General features: G+C 37.7%; 2 protein-coding genes across 2 annotated transcripts; both read right to left on the bottom strand.

The window, feature by feature from the left end:
- Nucleotides 1-596: 596 nt before the first annotated feature.
- LOC110063099 (creatine kinase B-type-like) lies at nt 597-3,735 on the bottom strand. Its single transcript, XM_020770048.2, has 4 exons — nt 3,013-3,735; nt 1,742-2,154; nt 1,150-1,204; nt 597-1,061 (listed from the first exon to the last, which is right to left on the bottom strand). Exons 1-4 carry the CDS (start codon nt 3,620-3,622, stop codon nt 889-891), a joined length of 1,251 nt encoding a protein of 416 aa, XP_020625707.1. The 5' UTR covers nt 3,623-3,735; the 3' UTR covers nt 597-888.
- Nucleotides 3,736-3,819: 84 nt separating this feature from the next.
- Nucleotides 3,820-18,073, bottom strand: LOC110063095 (nucleoporin NDC1-like). Its single transcript, XM_020770043.2, has 23 exons — nt 17,884-18,073; nt 17,230-17,350; nt 15,851-15,952; nt 14,797-14,962; nt 14,090-14,150; nt 13,039-13,104; nt 12,552-12,623; nt 12,354-12,390; nt 11,982-12,033; nt 11,322-11,454; nt 10,526-10,618; nt 10,160-10,241; nt 9,410-9,607; nt 8,694-8,813; nt 8,165-8,250; nt 7,623-7,664; nt 7,420-7,470; nt 6,451-6,514; nt 6,200-6,258; nt 5,814-5,855; nt 5,188-5,284; nt 5,039-5,090; nt 3,820-4,441 (listed from the first exon to the last, which is right to left on the bottom strand). The coding sequence occupies exons 1-23, from the start codon at nt 17,950-17,952 to the stop codon at nt 4,378-4,380; spliced, it is 1,929 nt and encodes a 642-aa protein (XP_020625702.2). The 5' UTR covers nt 17,953-18,073; the 3' UTR covers nt 3,820-4,377.
- Between the last annotated feature and the right edge of the window lie 26 nt (nt 18,074-18,099).

The raw sequence follows: 18,099 nt of genomic DNA, 5'->3' as shown, positions 1-18,099 counted from the left end.
TGTGAGTGCCATATTGCTCCGCTAAGTTGCGCAAACGCAAAAAAGCGAGAGCAATTAAGTTTTCGTCAAGGTACATAAGTAGTGCTGGGTATAGGAAAGCACAACCTTTCTGTCTAAACTAGGACCTAAAAGTCCAGGAATCATCCATTCTTCGCGCGAGAGACGACCCATGTAGGCTTGCCCCTCCCCTTAAATCCCCCTGGCCTCGATCTGCCAGTGCTTGTGGGTGGTATATGCGTCACATATGTGGGAAAGCGTTTGAACAGACAAGGCTGCACTAAACTGTTCACAGCCCTCTATTTTCTCGAATTTCTATTCGATCATTGAACACACGGATAGAATCGTGAGAGAACTGGACGCCAGCGCAAAACAGGAGACTTGACAGGGTAGGGGGTGGGAACACACTGGCGTAAAGTCCTTTCTGTAGGAGATTTTCTGACATCTGATTTGTGAATTAATCACATCGTTTTGTTGGCTAGGATGTCGTAAAAATGTTTTTGTCAGTCAAGTAAAGTACTTTTCAGGATAAAATAGAAAGGATAACTTTGAGAACCGTGTAGTATTCGATAGCAATATCCACAAAAAATCAATTTGGTGCAGTTTTTAATTTTTTTTATTCCAGTCATTTGTCAGACATCAGCATGTTTTCTGCTTTATCACTTCAGGCGGCTTGTCAAGTTGCAGTCGGCCCACCGCCAGACAAGCAAAGCCTGCCACGGATAAACTGCACAGCGGTCACTAATATATAATCACACGCGCGTATGGTGACCGCTGCTTCATTAATTAATGATTTTTGACAAGCCTCAGTTTCTAAAGCAGTTTAAAGCACAGCTGCGAGAAAGCGATGCAAGAAAGCAGATGCAAAACCCAGCAAACGTCACGACTTCCTTATTTGGGGATAAGGTCATCGATGGCCTTGTTCTTTTCCAGCCTCTTCTCTATGTTGATGAGAAGATTGACGCCGTCAATCACGCTCTGGACGAGTTGCACCTCCGAGAAGCCGAGACGGTCAGAATTGGAGATGTCAAATGTGCTGCCCACGGCTGCTGTGTCAACACCGCCTGAAAAGAAAAAGGCAACATAAACATGTAGAACGATTGCGATGGAAAATAAATGAGAAACGTACAGCCCTGAGGCATGAGTTCTTACCAGTTCCGCGTTTCTGCAATCTCAGTTTGTCCAGAATTTCGCCAAATCTTGAATCCTGGAGGAGAAAAAAAGATGCTCAGTTTTATGTATAGAATTAACTGAACCAGTCCCAAGACAGATAGTACCGAGTTTCATTTCCGCAATACATTGTTTAAAAACGTTTTTTTGAAAGCTTTTGTAACGCTACTTTTTACTCTCAACAAAGGCAATTTGCCAACTTGTGATAGTGTAATCCCCAGGTATAATTAACAATTATTCCACGTCTATAATTTAATAGCTTGTATAGAGAGATAATTAAGGATAGAGTATAGGGGTCGGGAAGAAAGGAGGGGTTCTATTCTTGTAAAGTACCTTACAACGACAGAGAGAATCTGTAACCAGACTAACTGAATATTTGGGTAAGAAAGTTGCGACTCTATAGTTGTACGAACGCTTTTCACACTTTTCACTCGACGATTTTTGAGCGAAAAAAGAAACAGCTTGAAGTCTAAAATAGTATGTATCTGAAACTTGAAATCTGCTCATATAGCAATTTCCTTCCCATCGGGGGAGGTAGAGGTAGAGGGGGGGGGGGCATTCGCAGTTTTCTTACCTTGGCCAGGTTGGGTAGCTTCACGTGCACTCCAGCCCTAAGGCCTGTCCCAAGATTAGAAGGACAAGTGAGAATATATCCCAGATGCTGATTCCACATGTACTCATGTCCCTTACGCTTAATAAGTCTCTCCACTTCATTGAGACCTTTACAGAAGCGATCGAACACTGCCCTCATGTCACCTCCCTTCTCCATGGAGATGACGCGCGTGTGATCCTCCTCGTTGATCCAAACAAGGAAGTTTTTGTCGTTGTTATGATAGATTCCACGCGCGTCAGGCCAGTCACGTGCCATGCCAGCGCACGTGAGAAGCGGGGAGACTGGTTTGTCAAACAAGAAGTGATCGTCGATCAACTGCTGTTGTTCGGCTGCGGTCATGCCGTTCAGCGGATAGTAGTTCCCAGACAGGTTACCTGAACGTTTTTGAAAAGAATCGTGGGGTTATCCCGGCAACTCAACGTCACTTTCTTTTTTATACTGTTTATATTTAAGAAGGAAACACGGGCATTCGAACATAACCAGATTAAAGGAGCTACGTTAAGTTTAACCTAAATTTTTCAAGTTCGTCGTTTGTAATTCGTTTCAATCTTCTACATCCTTGACCATCCTTGTTCCTTTATGGTTTATTATTAATTCTTTGGTGTTTTTCTATCTTAGTAAACTATTATTTTCAGGTTACTTTCAATTTAAAAGTAATTTTGCACGTAGTCAGAGTAGCTTAAACTGCCGTGACTGAGTTGACACGTAAAAAAAGCTGTACGCTATTTTTGTCCTTACAGTTAATTTTTTTTTTGATTTTCTGTTTATGGCTTTCAACCAATAAAAGCGCGCGTTCGAGCCCGTTAATAATTAATTAGTGATTGTTTTACCGCCATTAGTAATGAGAGACCGTGAAAAATTGGGTCTTGGGCCGGTTTCAAATCAAATTCGTTTAGAAGGCCTTAAACGCTGGATAAAGTTATTTTATCTTCGGAAAGTTCGCACTCATGCTGAAATCTTAGTCACAAAACGAAGAGACTTTCTTTTCATCTCAAACGAGGCGGACCAGTTTCTCACCGAACATCGTTTGAACTTCAAGTCCTATCGACAAAAGTTATGATATTTGCAATCTCTTTCAATCCTGTACAATTTTGACCATCGGTCGTAATCTACAGTTTCCTACAACTTCTTTTGCATTTTTCTTTCTTTTCACCCGGTTATTATTCGGTTTTACTCATTTTGAAAACCATTTTGCATCCAACAGAGTTCTTAGTCTTTTTAAGGAGACTCACCTTTGAGTCCATCTAAAGCCTCGCACACGATGTTCTCTACCGCTCTTCGTTCTGCGCGTGAGCAGTGAGGCGGCAAGCTGAACCCGCGAATCGATCGTCCCGTGCGCACGCGCGAGGACAACACGTAACGTTCGTCAAATTTCCCGCCACGGATCTTGGATGAGTCCAGGTCAGTTTTGTGCAAGTCCGTTTTTTTGAAGCCGTTGTGTCGCTCCTCGATGATGGGATCAAAAAGCTCCGCGAAGGTATCGTACGATTCTTCATCTCCGGCGACGGCTCCCACAGTAAGGATAAACGGATGTCCTGGATTGTCGACTCCGGTTTGAATAGCCGCATCCAATGTAAAACCGCTTGCGGTGACTTTATCGCGAAGTTTGCTGTAAAGCCGGGGGGTCAGATGCTTCGCCATGAGATTGTTATGGTGGCGAAGATCGGGATAGTCAGCCATTGCGGGGAAACCGCGGTCATCAAACTCCGAAGACTTGCCCCGCGCCTGTACAGCCTTGTACGCGACAGCCACGGCAAGCGCCGCGCTCCCAACACCGAGAGCTGTCAAAAAACAACCCTTTGGACATTTTTTAGTCCAGCTTGAAATCGTAACAAACGCCATTTTGAAAAGTTTCGAACCTTTGCTTAAAGGCACGTTACCTCTCGTTAGCTTTGCTCCAAACTTAATTTCCCATTAAGTTCTGTTGCATATATTAATTGTTTAGCTAATTAGGATCATTGGTTAATGGTAATTGTGTCTAATTGAAAAAGAATTCTATACGTCAATTTTAATTACATAATGAAATCATTCCTTAGACATTTTTCATGTAAATCTAATTTATTGAACTTACATTTTTCAACTCCCCAAGCTAAGGAACTCACGATTCTTTAACTACACAAACAGTAACGCTTCCTATCCAAACAATTTTAGTTAAAGTAAGACATAATTCTATTTCTGCCTTTTTCTTCATATGAAATTGCTTTGTGAAACCCGTTCGCTGAAATTGAACTTCAGATTTTGGTGAAAAATCCAGACTGGGTAAACAAAGGTTGTTCTTCGCGAATTTTTGGAGAAACACACGAAGATTTTCTGACTTTTTACATTAACCAATCAAAATACCACGTCAACACTCGCACGCTTGCGTCACACTGTCGCCCTAACGAAAGGGTCCCGAAAAGGTCCGACAAATGTCCCTACGCCCTAGTTCTAAAACAATACATTGTTGTTTATCAAGGTCAGCTACAAAAGAACATATTTTCAACGCAAACTGAATGAGGTCAACGGCATCATCATATACTCTACTTTTTTTACAGGTAGTTTATCATTTCTTTGAAAGGTTTCTTTTTTGCCAGAAGTAAACTTTGATTTTTCGTCGCCTACTCTCTGAATTTCAAAAACGATTCAAGCTTCTTTTCATGTTCCACGGCCATCGGAATATTCCTGTGAAAAACAACAACACAGCAAGAGAAATGTCAATCCTTGCGATCCCAAGCTGGAAATATCAATTCTCCTTACCAATTCACATACATTTCTTTTTAATGCGATGTATGAGAATTTCATAATACATCAAGACAAAATCTGCTAGTTAAAGGAGTTTCGTCACGGTTTGCGCATTTTGAAAAGTGTAGCCTCGATTTTTCAAGTTCTTCGTTCGTAATCCGTGTCAATCTTCTCCATTCTTAACCATCCTTGTTTCTTTATGGTTTAGTATTAGCTCTTTAGTGTTTTTCTATCTTTGTAAACTATTATTTTCAGGTTTTCTTCAATGTAAGGTAATTTTATACATGGCCAAAAAAACTCAAAATACTGTGACTGACGCTCCTTTAAGGCACGATTTCTTTCTAATCTGGTGACGACCATACCAATAAAAATGAAAAAAAAAAAAGCACTATGCAAAATTCTTGAAAAACATTATAGAAATGCCACTTTGCACAAGTTTACAACTTTAAGTTACAAGGAAACAAATTTAATGTTCGTTTCTCGAAAGTCACACGAATTCAAGTCCACTATTATGTCAATAAAAGACTAGCAACTTACCGTAAATGTTCGTGGAAAATGTTGGTTATTCTGTAAATCGAGGACACGAGTGCTGAAAAGCGTAAAAAAAATACAGGTTTAGTGTAAGTTAGAGAAATAAAAAACAAAAACAGAGCATATATGTTGTGAAAAAGGTAAGTATCACGTACTTGTTCTCAGCTGATAGCCCTGGGGCTGACGGGGCCTGGCTTGGATTTCTGGTTTTGATGTTAATGCCAAGGAAAGCTTGGAATGCTGGTCCAAAGCCTGAATACAAAACAAGCAATAACAGGTTTATTAAACCAGTTTTAGAAATGCCTGTCACAAAAGCATGATTAGAAACACTAAAGAGCCAATCACAAAACACGTTATTTCTTCAGTTTATGGCGGTTTTCAACTGCGTCGTAAAACCAAACCAATTATTTACCAATTAGACTACTCAGCCAATCTCAAACGGTAGTAAAACCAAACCCGACACCAAAAACAAAGTAATTGCCTGATTACTTTCGACACTCAACTGAGAACCGCTCACGGCGTAATGATTTGATCAAAACTCCAAGAATAAATCCGCAACCATTGGTACGTGCATGGGTTGTCCCGTAAGAGAAATAACGAATTGATTCCGTTGTGCATTGCCTAAGCATAATGTGTTTGCAAAATTACTTCCGCGTTATTTTGTTACAATTTCTTTTAAAAGACAATGGCTACCATCGGCGTCTTCTATTTCGGTAGTGCTTGAATGTGAAGCAAAGCAACAAGTCAACTCAGATAGTAAAAGCAGTGTTGAATATCCCACCTGCAGTAAATTTAAGAGTGAGACAAAGATTTTTGGGAGGCTCTGAAAATGAAAAAAAGAAAAGGCGATCTGGATTAAGAACACAAGGAAAACAAATGTGAAAAAAAACGGTTTGTGCATTAAAAAACATTGCTCACATATACCGTGAAAAGACAATCTTTCGCCCCACCTAACTTTAACGGTAATCCGCTGTAAAATCGTTTGGAGGTTTGCAGTTTATAAACAACCTTTACCATTTTAATATTTTTAAGCAGTTGTGTGCTTGTAAGCGAGTGGAATCGCTTAAATATTAATTACCTAAAAGGTAATTAGGCAATCTGCCGCTCTACCGAAAAACCTGGAATGCCCAATTCAGTTTTATATCGATGCAGTAAAAAATGAAATACCTTTTGCACCACACCAAATGTGTCTTCCGTGTACGACCATGCAACAAGTCTTGAGAGAACTAAAAAGGAAACGGGACAACATAAAGAGCATTAGTAAAGAAAACAATTAACAAGAGGTGGTTCACATTTTCAAATAACAAGTCCCTTGTTGTTAAAAACTAGCCACTCCAGCGATAACCGGTTACGATTTAACTGCGATATTAGAAGAAACCTCCGAAGAAGCTTTTATTTCGAAAGGCATTCTTACCTACCTTCTACAGCCCAGATGTGAAGCTGACAGTCAGTAAAAATAGCTTGAGTTCGTGCTTCTGGGATCTGAAAAGCAAATAACCCCAACACAAGGTGGTCATCTCAAATACTTTGTCAGCATGAACATTTGTGTCTAAATGTGTGTAAGGCTCCGACCACTCTAATGCGCTTTCAAAAGTCTCTGTTTTCATTTCGAAGAAAACGAAGTAAAACATTTTCGTCCACACTAGCGTTTTCGTTTGGTTTTCACCTGTCCACACTAATTAGTTTTCATTCGAAAACGTATACTTTTTGATGCGTTTCCGCCTATCGTCCACACTAAGACGCCCGAAAACCCTGATGGATGCGATAGTAGATAGCGCTGTTTTCGTCACCGTTTTCAAAAACCTCCGTTTTCAACTGTCCACACTAGAGACGGGGTGTTTCCAAAACAATACATTTTCATAACACTCCACTTTCGAAACCGTTTCCGACAGCCTCCACTGTCATCAGCGTTTTCGGTCGTTTTAGAGTGGACGATAGGCGACAACACATCAAACAGTATGCGTTTTCAAACGAAGATGTGTTTTCAAACGAAAACGCATTGCTATGGTCGGGAGCTAATACTCGTATCCAGGTATTTCCGAAGAATGAGAAGATCTGGGTACCAGATTACACAGGTGTCCAGGCCTCTCTTGTACAAACGTTCAGGAGCTTGGAGGGACTGATATAGAGAGTTCACGGTTTGCGCATCTTGAAAAGTTTAGCCAAATTTTTTCAAGTTCGTCTTTTGTAATCCGTGTTAATCTTCTACATCCTCAACCATCTTTGTTTCTTTATGGTTTATTACTATCTCTTTGGTGTTTTTCTATCTAAGAAAACTATTATTTTCAGGTTTCCTTCAATCTAAAGGTACTTTAGTACGTGGCCAAAATAACTCAAAATACCGTGACTGGGCTCCTTTAAGTCATATATTCCTTCATTAACCTTACCTCATCAAACAGAAACCCAATGATTGGTCTTTGCTTTAATCTACGAGCAATCTAAATGAACCAAGGACACAAGAGTTGGACAACAAAACAGATGAGTAATGGATATAACTTTGTCATAGATACTGGTTTAATCAAAATTAAGAAAAACGTTTTCACCACACTGAATAATTTGAGAACTAAAACGACTTCTATCAAGAACTTACGTTGTGCGGAACTTGGTTTAGCCTCCAAGCCAAATCATCCACCTCATATGAAAAAACAGAAAAAGAAAGGAAGGATGGGATAATGTCATCTACTCTTGGTAGAATATTGAAGAGCCTAAAACTCCGCTCACAAACACTACATGAATCTTTGATACCCAGCAGTGTTGAAGTAACATATCAAACACGAAAGACCATGTTTGACCACATTTCCAAACACCGAGAAGAGAATTGAAAATACGACGCGCAGCGGAGTATTTTTGACGAACCTCGATGTGTTTGGAAGTGTGGTCAAACACTGTCTTGAGTGTTTGATATGTCTTCTAAACCAAAACTTGAACTGGGAAGAAAACGGAGAAGTAAATCGTAAAAATCTATGCTAATTAAGATCAGATATCCAAACACCGTCATGGTCATGATCTCCCTTGTTTAAACTTGATGAATTATTAATGAGTTTGAGAAAGTTATATCACTATCTGGGACCCTACTGTCATAAGAATATAAATATCTTATTTTTGCTTTATGTGTATTAATTCAGTTTGTACCTTGTCGATCGTTTTGTTTCTAACACGGCTGATTAAACTGTTGTCTTGTCTAGGCTTCAATGGAGACGGCATTTTCAGTGCGCTACCTAAGAGAGCAATACAAGATAGTTAAACCCCAACATTATGAAACGTGTAAAATCATAAGATGTCGTCCAAGGTTCAAATCTACTCAGGACTTGTCCACGAGTCGAGATGTGAAAGCTGAGCTCAGAAAGCGAAAAACTCTCTGCGAAAAATCTCTTTTGACACTCAGTGAGTCAAAACTGAGTCCCAATAATGCGAGGAAGAGGAACAAAAGTCTACCTCCACAAATGCAGACCTGACGACAAAACACACAATTCCCAAGTTCCTATACGGTTTCACTTCTCCTTGGCAGACACTGAGTAATGGTCCTGGCCACAAGCTAATTACTTTAAGTTTATAAACAGAACAACTTGCATAAAGGAAGTTCCTGGTCACACTCAAGCAAGAAAATGTTTATCCTGATCGCAGTACTGGATCTTAGAGTGTGAAAATTAATACATCTTACCAGTTTTCTCAGACCAAAGATGAACTGCTCCTGGAGACGATAATGACTGTTGTCTTCTTGTTACGCTTGACACACTTGAGGGAGATTGATATGAACTGGACAACACAGGAGGGCTTTGTCCTGAAATGGAGAAATAATTGTATATAAAAGACTTCACGCAATATTGGTCAATACTAACTACTTTATGCATGACATATTGACTCAGTTTAAAGATCAAACATGTTCTTGTAACTAAGAAGAGTACTTTATATTAGAGTAAGAATCAAAAGTATAGGAGTAGGTAAACACTTCAAATCATCGTAAAACTATAATGATAAACTTAAAAAAGTTATAACTGTTATTTGCTGAATTTGTACAAGCTTGTAGATCAGTGACTCCAATTTCGAGTTTCTCGATCTTAAAAAATGATTTCGTGTTGCAGCAATATTTTTGCCAAGTGTCAAAACTCGAGGAATCCCAACTGCCAAGGGTTAGAAAATTTGAACAAGTACTGCATTCAAAAACGTACCATCAACAAAAAGTCTGTGCCTGTGAATAAAATGCTTAAGTGTGACCATTAAAATGAAAGCTACAAAAAAGCACTTTCCTGTGTTGGTGGTTGAGTTTTAATTTCTTCTTAATTTCTTCTTGTTAAAAGTTTGTATATTTGGCAACTTTAGGAGATATAGTTTAGAGTGCAAAGAAAAGCAAAATAACAGACTGAGGTTATTTCAAACCTGCATGCCCATTAACATGCCCATTGGCATGTCCATTTGCATGTCCATTGGTGAGTGCAGGACCCAGAAATTCGGGGTCCAGAGGAGGCTGCTGAAGATGAACCTGAAGAGAAACTTCTGCCAACAGCTTTGTTGTAAGAGATTCAATAAGGGAGAGACATTCTGTTGATACAATTGTCCAGTTGTCTGGTCGGCCACCTGTACAACAAGGTCAAACAATATCGTCCAGAATTATAGGCAAGCAATGCGTGCAAATGATTCGGGTGTTTACCTACTTACATTTCTCTGGATGAAATGCATGCCTCTAATGCTAATACAGTTAACGAAGTCTGTTAGAAAACAACCTGTAAAAAAGTGCATGCTAAAAGCTTTACTTTTGTAACTCAATGGAAACACAGAACAAGCATGAGCCATTGACTTAGTGATGGCATGAGCAAAGATAATTTTTATTTTTTATAACTGAAATACATACGTCAGGTGATTTTCCTTTCATTTTTTCACAGAGTTTTCTAAATGAAATAGAAAATTGCTTTTAGAAAATTGTTTCTTTGACCAATCTGTTTTAGTCTTGCTGAATTTTTGGTGGCTTCTGTACATTTGCATGAGGAAAATATTTTCTCTGTGTTGCGATCAAATTTTGTATTTGCACTCGTTTTAGTGCATATTTGCATTCTAAACTCCGACACTACATGCCTATGTCATGTAATAATTAATCTTACACTGTGGATTGATTATAATCTAATATCTTACTTGGTTGACTGAGAGAGAAAATCTGCTTTCTTCTTGTGCTGCTGAACTGAGATAAGTGGCACAGGTCAAACATTGCAAGATACTGACGAAGAAAAAGAGGAGAAAGGTAATGTCATATAAAATAACTGTTTGTAACTGTCTGTATTAAACTAGGGGTCATACAGTATTGAGCTATTTATGATATGATCACAAGTATTTTTTTACACACTTCCACATACTACAATCATCTCTAATTAATTATCCACATGTAACTCTATCACATATAAGAATATACAGGGTATCTAAGGAACTTATTGAGTAAAGTTTAGGATGCATTTTTGCAAGTATTTCCAATCAATTTAATTGTTGACTGTTTCTCAAGGGTACCTTTAACAGAGGTACTGTTTTGTTCTTGATCACAACACAAAGACTTTGATCCTGTTGATGACTAAATGAAGACTCCACTGGGAATGTATATAACTGAAAGAAAAAATTATACATGCTAGCTCATCAGTAAATCAACAAGAACTAACATCATCAATTTGCATGATAACTGACACTATGGCTGTTCATCACGTAACATATTTTCCCCTGAAGCCATTATATGGGGCAATGCTGCGCACTTATTTGTCCCTTTGACTGATAAGAAGAAAATACCAGGCAGAGAATGGTTATTGGTTGGCATGTAATGCAAGTAGAGAACAATGTAGTGGTTGTCCTTTGCACTCCAAAAAGCTGTCGAAACACTCGCCTGTCAGCTTGGTTCCCACAGCATTTCTTCTTCTCCCAAACTTCCACTCATATTTCTGTTTAACAATTAGATTATGAGCTCAAGATTTCTACCACATGATAGTTGATGAGGGCACAGCCAGAGTCAACTATCACGCATAGAAATCAAGAGCGAATAATCTAATTGTTTTAGTGCAAATCTACTAGTCGTTCAAAATTTTATCTAAATCCTCTTCATGGACACTTCAAAAATGCAAAGAGGCCTCTGTCAGTTCATTAACAAGCATTCACTGCTACGCTACTCACTATCTACAACAGAATAGTGAGTAGTGTAGCCAATTAGAGAATGCCATTTGTGATAGAATGTTAGTAGATTTATACTAAACCTAGATAAAAACAAGGTCATGTTTTTTATTTCTTAAATAACGTTACACATGGTAGGTCATTTGTTTACCTGTGTGTGAAAGATAACAAGGAGTCTTTTGCCAAATGTCCACACAAATAATATCAGTGAGCCTGTTGTCAGAAGATGCCAAAACTGGGAAACATTCATCAAACCATATACTGTGTTGAGCAGCGTGACACTTCTGAAAACATGGATATAAGAAAGCAGGATGAGTGAAAATGAATGAATTGCTATAGCTACTTATTCTATGAATAAAAATATGAAGTGGCAGAGCCAAAAAGTGAAATCACTGAGATAACCCTAAGGTGTTACAAGTATATTTGGTTACAAAAAACAACTGCACAATACTGTTCCCTAAAAAACATAGCTTTCCGCATAGTTTTTCTTGGCCACCTTTTGGCTATTTTTAGACAATTTCCACCATCAGTTTATTAAGACACTCAGCCCTAAATCTCTACTTTGATGCAACAACGAGCTTATTCATAAAACATATCAGCTTTCCAAATTTAAATTTCTTCAGTGATTAACTTAACTTCAAGGTAAACATAATTTATTACAAACTAAGTTTATTGCACACTAAGGCAGAATAAAAACACCTTTGAAAACAACTAAGAGAGTCATCTATTATGATTCAGTGGAAACGCAAGCCTGGATTGATAATTACATATAAACAAATAAACTAAAACAAGGCGAGGAAAATTGAGTTACTTGTCCAGAGGAGCATCAAGCATGTTGGCCAAAGCATCTCTAGGAATGTTACCTGTGATTAAGACAAATTAAAATAGAGATATGTCATGATCAATATATATCATTACTAAGACTGAAATATGCTTCAAGCTCTTATAGACAAGTAAATATGAAAGGCTGGTTTTCACTAGCACATGAACATAAGGCAACATATGCAGACACACTGAGATGTTGATAATTCATTTAAAACCTTCACTCTTAGGGCAAAGAACTCAATATTTCTGATTGGACAAAAAAAAAACACAGTCAAGCAAACTCACATGAAACGTTATGTTACCAATTCAAGGTAAAATGGAAAAAAAATAAAATAAAATAAAAACCACAAAAACTTACCGAACAAGTAATATAAAATATAGTACAATCCACATGCCTAGAGTAAGTAAAACACAAACAACTTCAAATCAATACAAGCTAGTGACAAAGAACAAAAACCCTGGCCAGGAATCAAACACAGTCTGCTTGATCCAGAGTCTCCTGTGCTAACCACTTGTGCTCTTAATTCTACAGAAGTTGGTGTTTTCTCTGTCTTACCTTAACACACTGGACAATACTCTGCTTTATACATGATCCTAACGACATCTTTATCAGGAAAAATCTTTTTTGCTATTAAAGTAAAAGCGGTAAAATTAAACAATGAGAAAACGTGAATGTGAAACTACCAAATCAATGACAAAACCAATATTACTGAGCTTGCCAAAGATGTTTATCACCATACAGTCAGGTTACCATAATAAATAACTAAAAATAAGTTATCATGATCATAGAAATATGTTCTTAAGAAGAGTTCACCAATTACCAACAAATATTCACAGACCTCTAAAGTTCTATTTTATTTGAATAAGGAGTTCTTGGGCTGAAATTTCACTACTGTCTCTCTTAGCACAATGAGAGATTTCTGATTGTGTAGTTCCAGAAAATATTCAAACCTACCACATGGACATTGTGAGATCATTACCATGTTATGTAAGAGAACAGACAACAAAAGCAAAATATTAAAGGACTACAGTGAGAGACTTACCTGAACTCTTGGAAATACAAAATGAAATTCCTTCTTCAAGAAGTACTTTAGACTGGAATAAAACCCCTAAAATACAGTAGTAATCAATGACAAATGTAGTTTAGAGTCACTCTTCTACACAGAACTAGCTTAAAGTAGACACTGATTGGTCTGACTAAATAAATAATCTAACACACTGCTATTAACAGTAACATTAAGCAATAACAATGAATCATTGTACTTTCCAAAGATTTTGTGAGTGTGATGGAAAGATTAAGTGGACATTTTTTTTCGTGGACAAATAGAGGCACCTAAAGGTTCCTTTGCAAACTTCAGCCAAAATTTATCAACATACATTCACTGGAATAATAATATTCATGACAAAATTACTCAATTCTGATTGGCTTAGAGCAGTGCAGTTCAAACGTAACACCACTGCAAAAAGTGTAACAACGGTGCAAAAAGTGTAACACCAGTACAAATTACACATCATAATTTTGGATTATGATTGGCTGAAAGACAGTAGGAAATTTTTGAAGTCAATGATATTACTTAAAATGATGACAAAAATTTTGTGCAGAAACTTTGAAAAAAGTTTTCTCAAATGAGAAAAAATGGCTTCAAGAAAGGTCTTTCAGCACTTCCTCCATGCAATTTTTTTCATGTTTATATTATTAATAAGTAATCATACGCTTTTTCTCATTCAATTTGGAATTAATTTGCACTTGTGAGGATTTCAAAAAGCTGAAATTACACTTGCCGAAGCAACTCGTGCAATTTCAGCTTTTTGCAAAACTCACTCGTGCAAATTAATTCCAAATTGAACTCGAAACCGTATGATTACCTATACTAATTTGAGACCATGGACTACTAATCATTATTGTTTTGTATCATCATTCAGGAATGCAGCAGCGAAAACAGCCAGCTCATTAACAAGTCCATCTGGCCTTGGCAGCTGCAAAGTTTTTGAGCAAAATTTCAGCCGGATTTAAGTTCTCCTTCTGTTGGTGAAATTTGCTGGCAGCTGGTCCTTACCAACATCCCCAGTCATGATCTTTGAATATGTGCTTACCAGCCAAGCTCCAAAAAGAATTCCAAAAACAAGGTGCTCATTCAAGCAGAATTCCTCTGATCTGAAAGTGCAAAATATCAAAATCAAGGGGATAAGAGCTTATAAATCACCAACCAAAAGCAACTGATTAATAAACATTTTGTGGATAGTGTGCACTAAAGGCATCTGCAGTAGAGTGTTGACTTATACCATTGATCGATCTTTGATCAACACTTGATCGATATCTTGATCAACACTTGCTCAACATCTCGATCGACATGTGATTGACACTTGATCGAGTGTTGGTCAATATACTGCCGAGTGTCAACTGACTCATATGTATTGATCGATATTCAATGGCATAACTGCGAAAATTAGTGGACTCTCAACCAATGTTTGACTGAGATGTCGACCAAGTGTCAACCAACACGTTGATCAAGTATTGATCGCGGGTTGATTGAGGGTATCGATCGCTACTTGACTGTGGATGCCCTGAGTACACAAGTCATGATCCCATTTTGTGTATTCCTCCAACATTGTCAGAAACATGCACTCTTCTACATCTGTATATGAAATCATTTAGTACCTTATTTTGTAAACTACAGTTAAGTATTATCATGATTAAATTATGATGAATTACAGTGCATAATGATACTAGTCCAGTGCCTTTTTGAAAGTCGCTCAAGAACGCACTTAATAATATCACACTATTAACATTCCCTACTTACGTTTCACACAATCTGGTTAAATAGTCTTCTTCTCCTCCAATTATTCCTAAAAAGCACCAGGCAGAAAGACTGCCACATGTTGTGAACAACAGCATGTGAAACATCCTTGCAGGGTGAAGAGGAAACAAGATGGCTGCCACTTGTGTTTGGTGAATTACATCTCTCACTAAAATAATGAGAAATAAGGTAACTCAGATTCTTGTTTTCTGTGTTATCATACAGAACTGAAGTACAGATGATATCACAAATGGTAGGGAATTGCAAGGGTTTCATTAACATTTTCAGCAGGAGGGGTGACTGGTTTTCACAGGCAGGCAAAACTTTTTGAACTGAACATCTGTATATGAAAAACTTTCCTCTTGATAGTCAAACCAGGCAAGCAAAATCATTCTCACAGCAGGTCACTTTGCCACATACCTGGCCCTTAATAAAACTACTGGAATTATGATCTGAGTGAGATTAAGAAAAAACCTAAACATCAAGAAAACCACTACAGACCGAAGTGGTAGCAAGCAAAAGATATTAATAACATAGAGAAGCATGACAAAATTAATACATGCAAAACTATGATTATTATCAGCTTTGTCTCAATAGACACTTCTCTAAAACAGACACCATGTACATGTATTGGACTGTGTGGACCTAACCGGCCCGGTCAGACATGTTCAATGAATCTACGCTCTCTTGCTAAACCAAAAATTGGTATTGTTCTTGATTTATTTAAAAAAGCCTCGGTTGCAGTAGTTAACATTACCATGTCAATTTGAAATTTCACATTAAAAATTTGATCCTTGATCCCCAATCCATGATCCCCAATCCTCAATGATGTCCATCTTAAAGAGGTTGACTGACAAAAGAGGAACTGTAATATCCTCAATGTGAAAAGTAAATGTCGATCCCTGGTGTGTTCTAAGCGTATGTTTTCTGTTAGTGCAACCTCGTCAAGATTTTTTTCCCACAAGAACTGTGCTTTAAAGCTTGCCCTCTTAGAATAATTTTCCTTGGTTTGATCCTCATAGATTCTCACTTCTAGAGAACAAAGGTAAATACTTACCTGTGTTGAATTTAGCATAGGAAAGCAATACTGCAACACTAACAGTACAATAAAAACAAACAGATGTCCAAAATGAGAAGCTTAAAACCAAGGATAGGCATTCTGCAAAGACAAACAAACAGTAAATGAGTAAGCATTAATGAAAACAGAAAGGATTCACAAATCCAAGTAGTGGCTTAAAACAGACATAAAAAGCAAATGAGCTGATCACTTTTAGTATTTTGAGTTACAGTTGAACCTCTCTAATATGGACACCAAAGGGACAGAGCAAAGTGTCCGTATTAGAGAGGTGTCCGTCTGGGAGAGGTCACCATGATGATGTTACTTTTAATTTATACCATAGTCTCCACTGACAGTGTAGAGTTCATGACGAGTTGTGCACCGGAGTATTTGACATCTAAGCTTGTCAGAAGATCTGCCGTCTCGACAAGGAATACCAGAAACTCTCAACTTTTGAACATACCACTCTTCCATACTGCTAGCGGCCAAAGGACCTTTCAATATCAATATAGAGCGACCTCTCTGTGGAATGAGTTGCAGCCTGTACTCAAACTTAGCCCATCCATGACCGATTTCAAGCACTTACTCAGGCAAAAGCTTCTGAATGACTGCTTTATTTAATTTTATTAACCTTTATCTTCTTTCATCATTGTCATGTACTTAGTTTTTAATTTTGTAATGTGAAATTGACTCTGAAAAGCACCGTGGGGATGAGCCAAAAAAAGTATGTATGTATGTAAAAGTGAGTGTCTTGTGAATTTCTGAATCTAAATTGATTAACTTTATCGTATTTCTCAGTTACATGCCGTACATGCAGGTTTTAAAACAAAACAATATACTGCACCTAGGAACTTACTATACTGTATCAAATTGGCCTTGATAAAGAGGTTAAATTTCTATGAATTTGCTCCCTAGGGAAGAGATTTAGTGTCTGTTGTCCGTTTTAGAGGGTCTGTATTGTAGAGGTTTTTTTGAAGGAAATGTATGAAAACTTTGTCAGTACATAGGAAACTGTCTGTATTAGAGAGGTGTCCGTATAGAGAGGTTCGACTATATTGGCTTTTGTAGAGGAGAGAAAACCAGCGAAACTGAAAAACTCTTAGAGAAAGCTCTTAATGACCATACATTTATTGATTCAGTTTGATGTCAGTTCTTTAGACATTCTTACAGCAGATCACTTTGGAATTAAGAAGTTTTGGATTTTGCAGAGGAAGGAAATGGGAGAAACCGAAGCAAACTAAAATAAAAAAAACATTTGACTGTTGAATGTTATGAAGCCCATCAATGAAATGGTTTTGAATGGTATTGTTTGAAAGTAATTTTCATTTTCATAATTTTGATTGATCAGCCAGAGTTTATCACAGATGAAGCATGCATACCTGAGATCCAGTTAACAGGATGAAAGAGATCTATAGAGGCTGCTGCTGAAGATATTAACAATGTACATGGAAGAATTATCATCACCCAGGCAATAGCAGCGCCAGTCCTCCACCGAGTTTCCTAAAGATGATTGAGAAATAATCCTGCATTAACATTAAAACTATTTTTACTGCAGCTGTGCATACTTAAGCTGACTTGTAGTCTGAAAAAACTCTCTCCTTAAGTTGCCATTGATGGAAGCCTCTGTTAAAAGTTTGACCACGTGCACAGCCAAGACACAATTTAATATAAAGTGGAAATTTGCAAGAGTGACCAACATCCAGTTTCTCCTTACAGATTCAATACATTGTCAAGCAGACAGGTGATGAGAATAAAGAAAATCATCGCATAGATTATTGTCATTTATAACTGGCAACGACTAACTCTTAAACAGTAATTTGACAAGGAAGCACAGTGACTGCGCAAAGAATAGATCATCTTCAAAGTTTCGCGCAATCAATATGTTGCAAATCCAATAAATTATTATCATATGTTTAAGGGTTTTAAAGAAGGCTTTGCGATCAAACTCCAGCAGATCGAAAAACCTCGTGAGAATAAATTAAAATGTACAGCTTCTGATCGAGTGTGACTGTGCATTCGAAGGTAATACTTACCCCTTCTGTGAACCACCTCACTTTAGAAGCTTCCGAGCGCGGAGGTTCGGACAAATCAGATGGCACCATGTTATTCTATAGCTAAATTTTTATCTTTTGAACGGCTATAATCGGCAAATAAATCCGATCCTACTACATCTGTACAAACTTCAAACCACGCGCCATTTTGACTTCTCCCTTTGTAACCTCGCTGCAAGTACTTAGCAGCCAGGCAAA

This window comes from Orbicella faveolata, unplaced genomic scaffold, assembly GCF_042242905.1.
Source record: "Orbicella faveolata isolate gen_17 unplaced genomic scaffold, um_ofav_v1 contig_14, whole genome shotgun sequence".
In the NCBI taxonomy this organism is placed as follows: domain Eukaryota; kingdom Metazoa; phylum Cnidaria; class Anthozoa; order Scleractinia; family Merulinidae; genus Orbicella; species Orbicella faveolata.
Note: the sequence above shows the minus strand (reverse complement) of the source record. Positions and strands in the feature narration are given on the sequence as shown.

Bases quoted from the DNA above. Each gene is read 5' to 3' on its own strand.
- LOC110063099 (XM_020770048.2), bottom strand. From the start codon at position 3,622: ATGGCGTTTGTTACGATTTCAAGCTGGACTAAAAAATGTCCAAAGGGT. The intron at 1,205-1,741 runs GTAAGAAAACTG...TTTCTCCTCCAG, and splicing joins AGCTACCCAACCTGGCCAAG to GATTCAAGATTTGGCGAAAT. The intron at 1,062-1,149 runs GTAAGAACTCAT...TTTTCTTTTCAG, and splicing joins ATTGCAGAAACGCGGAACTG to GCGGTGTTGACACAGCAGCC.
- LOC110063095 (XM_020770043.2), bottom strand. From the start codon at position 17,952: ATGGTGCCATCTGATTTGTCCGAACCTCCGCGCTCGGAAGCTTCTAAA. The intron at 5,856-6,199 runs GTATTTCATTTT...TTTCATTTTCAG, and splicing joins CATTTGGTGTGGTGCAAAAG to AGCCTCCCAAAAATCTTTGT. The intron at 5,285-5,813 runs GTGGGATATTCA...TTTTGTATTCAG, and splicing joins CACTCTTAAATTTACTGCAG to GCTTTGGACCAGCATTCCAA.